General features: G+C 39.5%; 1 protein-coding gene across 1 annotated transcript in view; it reads right to left on the bottom strand.

Moving 5' to 3' along the window:
* LOC106639698 (uncharacterized) overlaps positions 1 to 12,475 on the bottom strand; it is a 107,394-nt gene that overhangs the window by 22,106 nt on the left and 72,813 nt on the right. The window contains exon 4 of the mRNA XM_089596228.1: positions 10,314 to 10,478. Coding sequence (XP_089452354.1) covers positions 10,314 to 10,478 — 165 coding nt within the window. The remainder of the gene's footprint in view (positions 1 to 10,313; positions 10,479 to 12,475) is intronic.

Genomic DNA, 12,475 nt, shown 5'->3' on the forward strand with positions numbered 1-12,475 from the left:
TACGCACATCTGGCACTCCGGAAGCTTAGTCAAACGAAATCTGAATCAGGAGCCGTACGCGCTTGCGTTCTTCTCCTTGCTCGTTCACCATGTGTGGAGCTTGCAAGCTGCTGCACGTTCACTGGCTTGGCTGTACGATGTCATGAAAGAGGTTCTGATTTAGCTCGCGTTCTTACTGCCACTAGAGAAGGTAGTTCAGGTTACGAGAAAATGCAAAAGGATTCTGCCCGAAGTTACGCATGTACATACCAGTATGTGTGCTTTTGATATAAATAGAGAATGTCGCCTTACGCTTCTAGAAGGCACCTCAAGCGCTTGCGTGGATTTTTTTTCATTAAACAACTTCACTCGTGAAAGAGTAAAATCGTGAAGAAAAGGGTACTTGTAAAGAATGTAAGAATGAAAGAGAAGGAGAGAGTAGCTCGTTTTTTTAAATACTATATGTTATCGATTGTTTGTATAACTGCGCCCGCGAATCGTAAAGTTGACGATTCGAAAAGCCGCGTGCACGGCTTTCGTTTGGAATGTCCGGGGCCGCATTTTTCCTGTTCAAAAATGAAAGGAGCACCGGGGCAAGGGGGGTAATGGCTCTCTTGCGGACGGGAGGCTATGGTGGCAATTGTTTTATGCAGCGAATAACTTGGAAACCAGAGAAATCAACAAAGTGACTGTGTTGTCAAGCAGGAGCAACTCTCTCTTCACTTCTTTCTGAAGACTCGAACCTCTCACACCGTTTCTATTTTCCTCCGTTTTACCGTTCATTTTTCGTTCAATAAATATCAAAGATATAATACCAGTTATACGTCCTTATTTTAGAAATAAGTTTTATATTTTTTGGCGCTCGACGTGGGGCATCTTGTTAAAAACCCCGCGAACGTGTAATTCTCAACATGAAGAGAGGACAACGAGATATCAAAGACCGTCCATTAACGAAGGAAAAGCCTCGAAACGAAGTCCTTGAAGGTGATGAGGTTAACGAGGCTGACGATGCCGTATCAGACGAAGAGCTGGCTGACGAGTTCGAGGGTGGGACCGGTGCAGCTGATCAGGTTGTGCTCCAAAATGTTGGCGAGTCCTCGGAGGAGGAAATGGAGGAAGGAAGCAGAGAATTGCAGGAGATGGGTCTCTCTCCTTCAACCGCAGCATCACAGGGCCTCTCATCGACCTTGACGTCTGGTGAACTCGGTTTTGCGGCAGCGCGAAAACGCGCACCACCTGCTTTTATTTCTGAGAATGTCAATTTCGCACCAGCGCGGAGGCGCCCACCACCTTCATCAACCGTGACTTTTGCAGTTGAAAGCCCAGCAGCACGTAAACGCGTAACTGCGCGCCCGACTATAACCTCTACGATGACTTTGACGGCGGGTTCTGCATCGGCGGGTTCTGCATCGGCGGGTAGACGCGCACCATCACCCCTTCCGATGAATTCAGCTGTGGATTCTGTAGCGGCACGCAAACGCGCACCACCGCTCCGTGCGACGGACACTACAGCAGCAAGCAGACGCGTACCGCCATCCCGTACGACGATCTCAACGACGGGCACTGCAACAACGCGCAAACGCGCACAGCTACCTCCTGCAACGGGTGCTGCAGCAGCGCGTAAACGCGCACTGCTGTCCCTTTCGATGACCTCAGCGACGGGGATTGCAGCGACGCGCAAACGCGCACCACCCCGTACGAAGACCTCAGCGGCGAGCTCTACAGCGGTACGTAAACGCGCACCACATCCCCCTGCGACGACCTCAGTGACAGGCTCTGCAGTGGCACACAGACGCCCACCACCTCCTCGTGCAAAGAGTTCAGCGTCGAACTCTGCAGCAGCGCGTAACCGCGTACCACCACCTTCTCAGATGACTTCAGCGGAGGGCTCTGCAGTGACGCGAAAACGCACATCACCATCTTCTACGGCGACATCAGTGACGGGTTCCGCAGTGGCACACAAGCGCGCACTACCACCCCGTGCAACGACCTCAACGACGGGTTCTACAGCGGAACACAAGCGTACACTGTTTTCCTTGTCAAAATTACCAGTAGCGACTGGTCACGCGTATCAAACTGAACCAACTTTAGATCAGGAGCACCCTTTTCCGAATTATGCGTCTCAACCATCGGCTTCCTTTGCATCTTTTCCTAACCGTAATGAATTCGGAAATGATTTTGATATGATGGGAGATCGTTTTGAAAACAATTTTGCCAATAATGGTTCGAATTCCGAAATTGCATCTGAAAATGAGTTTGAATTTGAAAATAATTTTGAGAATTTATACGATCCTAATAATTTTCATAATAGACTCGCGAATTGTAATACTCACTCTGACCGTTTAAACGCAGACTCTATAAAAGATTTAGCAGACGCAATAAAAGAGACCTTAAAAGAAGTTCGAAATTCTAGTTTGAGCAATGATAATTCGGTTTTTTTAAATAGAATGACATCAGCTAAATCATTGCCTATTTTTTCTGGAGAACCGCTCGAATGGTCAAGATTTAAGCAATCCTTTGAAATCTCGACTTCTTTGGGAAATTACTCAGATGCAGAAAATCTTGTTCGTCTTTCTGAAGCTCTGCGAGGCGAAGCTCAGGAAGCTACTCGAATTTTGTTTATTGCCGGAAATAATACAGAGCAAATTTTAAAGACGCTAGAAATGCGGTTTGGAAATAAAAAACTGATTCTTGAAAAGATAATCAAAGAGATTCGAGAGCTCCCGAGCTTGAAAAATTCAAATGTTAACTTAGTAGATTTTGCGACAAAATTAAAAGATTCTGTAATTGCGATAAAATCGATTGATAAAAATGTAGGTTATCTTTTTAGTCCAGAGCTTGCAAATCAATTGTATCAAAAGTTGCCAAATTCAATGATACACAATTATGTAAGATTTTCTGCTAATGAGAACTCATCAAAACCTGATTTAGAAAAAATAGCTGACTTTGTTTTTCAAGAAGCCGAATTAAACATCAAAGCTGGTATAATTGCTGTAGATTTGAACGAAGCAACTGCGAAACTGTCTGAACCTAATTTTCGAACGTCTCACGGTAACAAAAGAGTAGTTTTGAACCTTAATGTTGAAGAAGATGCAAAAAAGAGTCGTACAGAAAAAAAAGAATGCTTTCACTGTGGTCGCAAGAACCATTTTATTACTGAATGTAGAGATTTCGCAAAATCTCCAATTTCTCAACGTTGGAAAACTGTGAAAACAAACAAGCTGTGCTTTAATTGTTTAGATAAGAGTCATGTGAGAGATAGGTGCACCGCGCGATCGTGTGGAAAATGTGGTATTAAGCATCACGAACTTCTACATACTCCTTTTAAGAATAATGCTAATTTCAATGTCAAAACTGAGACTAAAACAGAAGTTTTGAACCTAAAAGATTCTGAGCCTGACGCTTTGTCAGTTAGCAAACAGTCATGACTACATTCAAGAGTTTTATTAAAATCAGTACCCGTTCTTTTATTGAATAACCAATCTTCGGTTTTGATTCATGCCTTATTAGATGAAGGTTCCATGGTTTCATTAATTAACTCGAAGATTGTAAGAAAGCTTAATTTAAAAACTTCACGTATAAATGCAGTTTTGAAGGGGATTGGTGGTGACGATAACGTTACATTTTCCACAGAGCGTATTAATTGTCAATTAAAGCATGATTCAAAGATTTTTAATTTAAAAAATCTACTTGTAGTCGATGACCTTGCACTTCCCATGCAAAGTGTGGATTATAAATTGTCTCAATATTGTGAGAAAGAAACAAAAGTTTTTATTCATCCGTACGATGAAGCTCCGCAAATGTTGCTAGGTCAGGATAATGTTGGTTTGATAGTTACCCAAGAGTTTAAAGAACTAAGAAAGAATTCGTTACTAGTTTCTCGATGTGCTTTGGGCTGGTCAATTCACGGGTGTTTAAGTAGAAATGAGTCTGAAAGCTTGCAAGCTATTTCCGCGAGTCTCAGTGTCAATTCGCGAGAGGAGACTTATACGAACGAGGAGCTTAACGAATTGGTTAGGAACTATTTTTTAATCGATGATATCGGCGTGAAAGACTGCGAAAATAAAATAAGTTTAAGAGATGAATGCGCTATCAAAATTTTACAAGATACGTGTAAATATAACAATGGAGCGTGGGAGATCGGTTTACCGTGGGTTTCAGACGATACAGATTTTCCGGATAGTCGTTCAACCGCTTTGCGAAGGCTTCAACTACTAGAAAAAAAGCTAGCTCGTGATAAAAATTATGCAAATTTATATAACAAAGAAGTGACTCGTTTATTGGAAAATGGTTACGCAGAAAGAGCAGAAAAATCATACGGCAAAAGAGTTTGGTATCTTCCCCATTTCGGTGTGCGTCATATAAACAAACCAGGCAGAGTACGTTTAGTTTTTGACGCAGCGGCAAAAACGAAATCATTAAGTTTTAACGATTTGTTATTCTCTGGCCCAGATTTTCTTAAATCTCTCCCAGGTGTTTTAATGCGATTTCGTCAATATGCTTACGCGGTTAAAGCAGATCTTCGCGATATGTTTTTAAAAATTAAGATTTGTAAAGAAGATCGCGATGCTCAGCGATTCTTGTGGAGAGACGGGGATAGTTCAAAGGCTCCACAAGAATACGTCATGACTTCCATGTTATTCGGGGCAAAATCTTCACCTTGCACAGCTTTATTTATCAAGGACAAAAATGCCGATTTATTTTCTTCTCGTTTTCCTGCAACGGTAAAGAGTTTAAAAGAAAATTGTTACATGGACGATTTTTTGGATAGTTGCATGACAGCTGAGGAAGCATCCAATCGCGTTAAAGAATCGAAAATTATAAATGCTAATGCAGGATGGCAAATGCATGGGTGGGCTAGTAATTCAAAGCTAGTTGTAGACACTATAAATGACGGAAACTCGACCGAAAGCTTTATTGAGGTAAAAGATAACGGTGAGGAGAAAGTTCTCGGGCTAAAATGGCTCAATTTACCTGATGAGTTATCTTTTACTTTTAAAGAGTCTAAAATAGACAGTGATATTATCAGTGGGAAAAGAAAGCCTACAAAGAGGGAGTTTTTACGAACAATCATGTCGGTTTTTGATCCGTTGGGCTTCCTTGCGCCTTTTACCATTCGTGCGCGTATGCTTATGCAACAGATTTGGCTTAGTGAAGTTCGCTGGGATGAGAAAATTCGAGAGGACGAGTTCTCATTATGGAAGCTTTGGTTACATGATTTAAATAACGTGACAAAATGTCGAATCCCTCGCTGTTATCAAAGCCTTACCGATCAACTTGATTCAGCAGAATTACATATTTTCTGTGACGCGAGTTCGAAAGCATATGCTGCAGTAGCTTATTGGCGATTCGCTTTAAAAGACGGGAGTTTTCACACGGCAATTATCATGTCAAAAAGTCGAGTTGCGCCGTTGAAAGCGCAATCTATTCCCCGCTTAGAACTACAGAGTGCCTTGTTAGCTACGAGATTAGCTAAGTTTATTGCGCTAGAACATACTTTTTCAATTTTTCGTAGATTTTTTTGGTCAGATTCTAAGACAGTATTACAGTGGATTAAGAAAGATTCGCGAGATTATAAGATGTACGTAGCTAATCGTCTCAATGAAATAAACGAGAATTCAAACGTGAAAGAGTGGCGGTGGGTTCCTACAAAGGAAAATCCAGCAGATGACGGTACTCGAATAGCACCTGGCGCGTTAGACTCTAACAGTCGTTGGTTAATTGGACCAGCATTTTTACACAGGGATGAAAGCCTTTGGCCAAAAGAAAATTTTGGGCAAAAATATAATATGCAGGACAATTGCGAACTTAAAAAGGATTCGGTTAATACTTTTACTCTTTCGATCGAAGATGAGTTAATTGATTTTTCGCGTTTTTCAAGTTGGAAACGTTTAATTTCCGCTTTATCACGAGTCTTAAAAGCCGCAGAAAATTGGAAAAGAAAAAGTCACTCAGCTTTAGAACGGAATAAACAATGGCATAATAATTTTTTGACAGCTATAGAGCTAAAGAAAAAAGCTGAAGAAATTTGTTTTAAAAATAGTCAACTAATGTCATTTAACAAAGAAATACATGCGTTAAAAAATTCAAAGCCATTACCACGAAATAGTAAAATTATAATTTTAACACCTTTTTTAGACAAAAATGATTTGTTAAGATCTGAAGGTCGGATACAAAAGTTTGCATCAGACGGTGTAGTTAAAAATCCTGTTATTCTTTGTGCAAAAGATCCGATCGTAAAATTATTAATTAAGGAATACCATGAAAAATATTATCATGCTAATCATCAAACGGTTTTTAACGAACTACGACAGAATTATTGGATTGTGGGTTTGCGTCAAGGTCTTAAAAGCTTATCGAGTTCGTGTATAATTTGTAAAATTCGGAAAGGTCAACCAGCACAACCTAAAATGGCTGCTCTACCCCCAGGACGTTTAGCTTACCGTTGTCGTCCATTTACTCATTGCGGACTTGATTATTTTGGGCCTATTCAGGTTAAAATAGGGAGGAGGCGCGAAAAACGTTGGGGAGTTTTACTGACCTGTATGACTACACGTGCCATTCATATTGAGCTTGCATCTAGTTTAAGTACAGATTCCGCGATATTGGCTCTGAGACGTTTTACCGCCCGAAGGGGAACTCCTGAAACAATATATTCTGATAATGGTACGAATTTCAGGGGAATGAGTAAAGAGCTTTCTCAATGTATAAAGAACTTAAATCGCGAAAGCTTGGGTAATTATATGACTAATCGAAATATTGAGTGGAAGTTTAATCCGCCATCCGCACCTCATATGGGAGGTGCATGGGAACGTCTCATTCGATCGGTTAAAGTTGCCCTGACTGCTGTTTTGAAAGAACATGCTCCAAAAGAGGAAACGCTCGCGACAATTCTTGCAGAAATAGAGCATTCTGTTAATTCTCGGCCTCTTACACATGTCTCTTCTGATTCCCGAGATATTGAAGCCCTAACGCCTAACCATTTTTTGTTGGGAGCGTCTTCAGGGCAGATAAGAATAAGTCGGTGCGATTTACAAAACGTTTGTACGAGAAAACAGTGGAAAATTTCTCAAAGCTTTGCTGACGCTTTTTGGAAAAGATGGTTGCGTGAATATCTTCCTACTTTAATTCCACGACAAAAGTGGCAAAAAAGTGAGGCACCTCTCCAAGAGGGTGATCTAGTAATAATTTTAGATGATAAGGTTGAAAGAAATTATTGGAGAAAGGGTATAATTACCAAAGTTTTTGTGAATCGTGACGACGGTCAAGTACGTAGCGCTGAAGTTCGAATTGCGAACGGAACATTAACAAGACCAGCGAGAAAACTTGTCAAGTATGCTTGAGTACAAAATAAAGTTTTGTATGAGTGGGAGAAATGTAAAGAATGTAAGAATGAAAGAGAAGGAGAGAGTAGCTCGTTTTTTTAAATACTATATGTTATCGATTGTTTGTATAACTGCGCCCGCGAATCGTAAAGTTGACGATTCGAAAAGCCGCGTGCACGGCTTTCGTTTGGAATGTCCGGGGCCGCATTTTTCCTGTTCAAAAATGAAAGGAGCACCGGGGCAAGGGGGGTAATGGCTCTCTTGCGGACGGGAGGCTATGGTGGCAATTGTTTTATGCAGCGAATAACTTGGAAACCAGAGAAATCAACAAAGTGACTGTGTTGTCAAGCAGGAGCAACTCTCTCTTCACTTCTTTCTGAAGACTCGAACCTCTCACACCGTTTCTATTTTCCTCCGTTTTACCGTTCATTTTTCGTTCAATAAATATCAAAGATATAATACCAGTTATACGTCCTTATTTTAGAAATAAGTTTTATAGTACTTTCTCTTTTAGATTTTCATTCATGATTCCACTGTTGTTGCAAATAAAAGAAGATGAAATCATGAGTCAATTCACTTGCAAATTTATTTAGCTTGCAGAAAAAAACAGCTAATCTCTCGAGGAGCTTTCAATATCCTATTCATTTCTATTACTTCAAAACAAAGTTCAGTTACGTCAACGACGGTCTACTGCAAGTGGTACATGATATATTCAGCGGAAAGCTGCAAAACAAACGTGTGTATCCTATACGTATAGGATTTGCTTGTACGTATGAAATGATAATATAGTGTCATAGCCATATATTGCAAGACGCAAGTATAATACCCTAATTCCTTCTTTCTCAGTGCGTATCCCCCTTTTGTTAATTCATTCATGAAGTTGAGCTACCCTCGCTTATGAACTCGCTTATCTATGTACCTACTTGTACAGAAAACTCGCAGCTTCGTATACGACAGTGTATTTTATACTCTCCCTGCAGGGAATCACTTTATTATTCAGTAGTAGCAACAGTAGCAACCAAAGGGGGGAAAAAAAAAACCATAACTGGACCGATCTGCGATGAGGAAGTATCGTTGGGGCAATTGTGGCACTCAGGCACAGCTGCTCTTTTCGTCGTCCTCTACATCAAGTTATGTAATGGATGGATTATGTTAAATCAGATGAGGGGTGTAGGTGAGTTCTTTCTTTTACCGATATTAAATTTCCGACTTCATTCTAGCTGGGTGTCTTACCATTATCTTTCTCCCCAAATCTCTTGTTGCACTAATCGATTCTATACTTAAATACATACGTGCTCTCTTTTATGATTCGAGCTTTTCTGACAGTAACTTCTTTCAGCTTACTATTGCCTTACTTTGAAATTCTGTAAGTTAAATGCTTGTTGACTCTTACTACCCTTAGATAGCGTGTTGATTTAAGTAAAATTGGTGGTATTGGGTGAATATCTGAGTTAAATCTGGCAATTTTTATGTAAGTAACCTGAGGAAGAGAATGCAGTGGAGCTTTAGACCATTTTATGGAAGCAATGTGGTTGAAGGTTTAAAGTAATTTTCTTACCATGGGCTACTTTGAGGGTTGGGTGTGCCCTCGGTAGGAAAAATAGGGTTCGCACCTGGTGCGCATCCAATCAGGGCAAGCACAAGGAGCCTGGTGCTTGTCCTGGCGACATGCGCAACCAGATACGAAAACTACTATTTCTAATATTTTGTCCTCACAAAAATGATTGTGTTAAAAGATGAATTATTTAATTTGATGTTTAATACGTATGATAACAAAATTTTGCTTTATCCATCTAGAAAAGTATGTGTGAGAGTGGTTGATGTGGGTAGTCAGAACTTGGATGCCATCAGCTAATACTTGTTTCTAGTAGACCAACTCAAATATGATATACCTTTGAAATAGAAAGTAACACCAAAAAAGCAAGTAAAAATTTTCTTGGGACACAGTAGCTGAGTCAAATTAAGTCAGCCCATCTAAGAAACCAAAAAAAGTGTTAACGAATAAACTTATTAGAGCGCTGCAGCCGTGGCTCCAAAGTTCGCTCGTATACGGCATAAAAGCCAAGCCAGTGCGGCCCCAAGTTGGGTAGGTTTCAATTTTACCACCCTACATTACACGGAAGCGTGAGGAAGCTGGATTAAAGAGCCATGGTCGATGGAATTTAGGACTCGCATAACTACTTCCGTGCTTTGGCTGAAAAAAGAGATTTTAGAGAGAAAGAGAGGGAAAAAATGAGGGGATGGAGAGAGGGGAAATGTTCACTTTCTGTGAAAGGCTGCTCTTCGAAAAAGTCTTCGGGATAGGCACTGTTCTACTGGAGTACTTAGTGGCCATGTTCTTCTTCTAAGCTTGCAGTACAAAGCTCTCTCGAGTCGTTATATGTTGCTTCTACTTTTCTCTTACACTGAAAAAAGAAAAAAAAAAAAAAAAAAAAAAACACGAATCTGACTCCATTGCTTCTTTTCTTTTCACCTATTCTCCTTCAGCTGTTAAAATTCGCTGTCGCACTTAGCAGTAGTTGTGTGTAAGTGCTTGTTTGCTTTTTTTCTGTAGGAATTTTTCTCTATTTTAAAGTGATATTATCTTTTGTGTTTATATTTTTACAATGCGATTAGGTGGTCAAAAATAAGTTTTGCTTAAAACATAATAAAACCAAATGATATCGAAAAAAATTCACTTGCATCTAAACTAGATTAAAATTTGTGTCATTCATACATGTTTCTGAAAGGGAAGGATTTACCACAAGATACAGTTGCTTGATTGATTCTATGTAGATGTCATTACCTTGCGCTATTCATACCTACTGAAAAGGGAAATAATCGTTTCTATTTTTGATAAAGAAATATCAGCTCTGGTTGCTCATTGAAACACTTTAAACTATAGAAAAGATTCAACAACCTCGACGAACTATCCCCTAATTTGCTGGAGAAAGCCAGCTTTGATAAAAGAGCAATCCACCAGTAGAAACAGTTACGTGTATACATAAAAAGCTTTAAAGTAATACTCACATCAAGCAAATTCATGAGTGATGCTCGGCGTCGTGGATCCGGCTCGGTCATTGCAGCAAGCACCGACTGCAGTGCTGAAGAGGGCGAGACTGATACGGTGCCCGTAAGCGCCGTGGCCCTCGGTGTCGTGTCCAGCAGAGCCCTACCTAGAGAGTACATCCACATCTGAAAAAGAAACAGCAAGATGTCATTAAAAACTTCATCTGGCCCTCTTACAGACATTCATACGTGCGCGCCTAAAGACATGGAACATGAACATATACGTGCTAGAGGTGGTGCAGACCTCATTTTAATCAAGCTTGGGCTCTTTATTTGCGTTGGGTGTACTCTCTGCTATACATGAGTCGCGTGTTTGCTGCTACTTCTTATTAGCTGACTCGGTAAACGGAAATTCCGTCAAAAGCTGACGATTATTATGATGGAGAATTAATTTTGCTGGCGTTGCTAAGATTACTGTGACGATCACACTTGCTTTTCAGATTTTTTTTCCTTCCTACTTTTTATAATCTTTCAAGTAAAGTAAAAAATTCTTGAAGAGAAAATCAAAACAAAAGTATTTTTTCACTACGTACAGTACTAAGAAATTTTTTTTTTTTTTTGACAAAGCTTGACTATTGAAAAAAAAATTTTCCCTCGAGAATGAAAATATTACTCAGTGACGTAGGGAGATTTCTTACGTTTTTATAAAAGTCTGTTGCATTGTTAACTGGAATTAGCAGTTTCACTAATTTCTGGATCAGACACATACCAGCGAGGTTTCAATCATTAGTGATCCTTAAATTTTTATTATCAAGTGTTTGAAGAAGTACATTTATTTAATCGTTACAATAATTTTTTTGAACATCTGTCACGGTAGTAAGTACTGTTAAAAATGTATTTTACGTCGGTATAACCAAAACCAACTTCAACGATTTATTGATCTCTCTCGTCAGCTCTGCTCTAAAAGTTAAGTAGGGCTCCTTCAAACTGAATTATCGCCATTTCCAATTAATTCCCATCTCTTGGAAAGATAATGGAAGCCGTCTCCAACGTCATCTTTACTCGGAATTAGAGCTGCCGCAAGACCCAAGAAAATTATGGTATTGTTTTGTCTTAAAAATCAAGACAATGTCAAGTCAAGATGTACATCGAATCATTATCATTTTTCAAGAACATAATCAAGATCGTTGTATTTCTCGTATATTCTCATCATGCATAAGTCCTATTCGAAATCGATGTTTCACCGCGTTAATTACCGCGCTCGAAAAAGAGAAAGAAAGAGCTGGAAAATCTTGCTCCTTAACGAAACATACGTGCCTACCGCATAGCGTGAAGAAAGTTCACTTTCGTTAATGAGGCGTGAATCAACGCACCCCTAATTAGAAGCATACAATCGTAAAAAGCTGGGCTGAGCAGGGAACACTTTTTTACATATGCAGTTAGTGACGGTTCTTTCTGCTCAATCGATATACTATGTACAGGTTCTTGTAGGTCTGAAACAAATTTTGCCTTGGCATCAAATAACTGTGGTTAATATGGAATTTTTAATATTCTAGCGCTCACAAGATATCCGATTTTATACGTACGATGTAAAGTTAAAATGAGGCCTCATTATAAAGTTACCCAAGTTTGAATTGTTGTTCTAAAATACAAAGTACGTGAGCGTAAATAATTTGTTTATAACAAGTAATTCACTCAGACCAACTAGTTTGAGAACGAATATAAATAATGTCATTAGATAATGCAAAAGCATGTGAGAATATTCAGCAAATATTGGGCGTCAATTGTTGACAATTAATTTATACGAGTAAAAGTAAACTAACGAGGCCAGAGTAGCAGCTGCACTTGGAAACTTGGAGTTTGAAATAAGGTTTCTATAAAATTGCTTGGAAAGTTATACATCGACAATAACTTACTTCTGATAAAACATATTAGAGTGTATATGTGTATAGAAACAGCGGAGAAGAAGTTCGATTAAATTTTCCCTGTGTCAAAAATTCATTCTTCGTTAAAAGTATCGAAAACATGGTATCGAAAAATTTCTTGAAAACTTTCGACAGTTAGGTTGTATAGAACGCGAGTAGCAGCTGCTGTTGTAAGGAAGTGGAGATAATTACTGAAAGAAAAGAGGCCAATAAAAGCCGGCGAATCACCCTCAAGTCATGAGGAAGTTTGAGAGTCAA

Source organism: Copidosoma floridanum, unplaced genomic scaffold (genome assembly GCF_036245765.1).
Source record: "Copidosoma floridanum isolate Cflo_tuat_1 unplaced genomic scaffold, Cflo_Japanese_pri ptg000030l, whole genome shotgun sequence".
Taxonomy (NCBI): Eukaryota; Metazoa; Arthropoda; class Insecta; order Hymenoptera; family Encyrtidae; genus Copidosoma; species Copidosoma floridanum.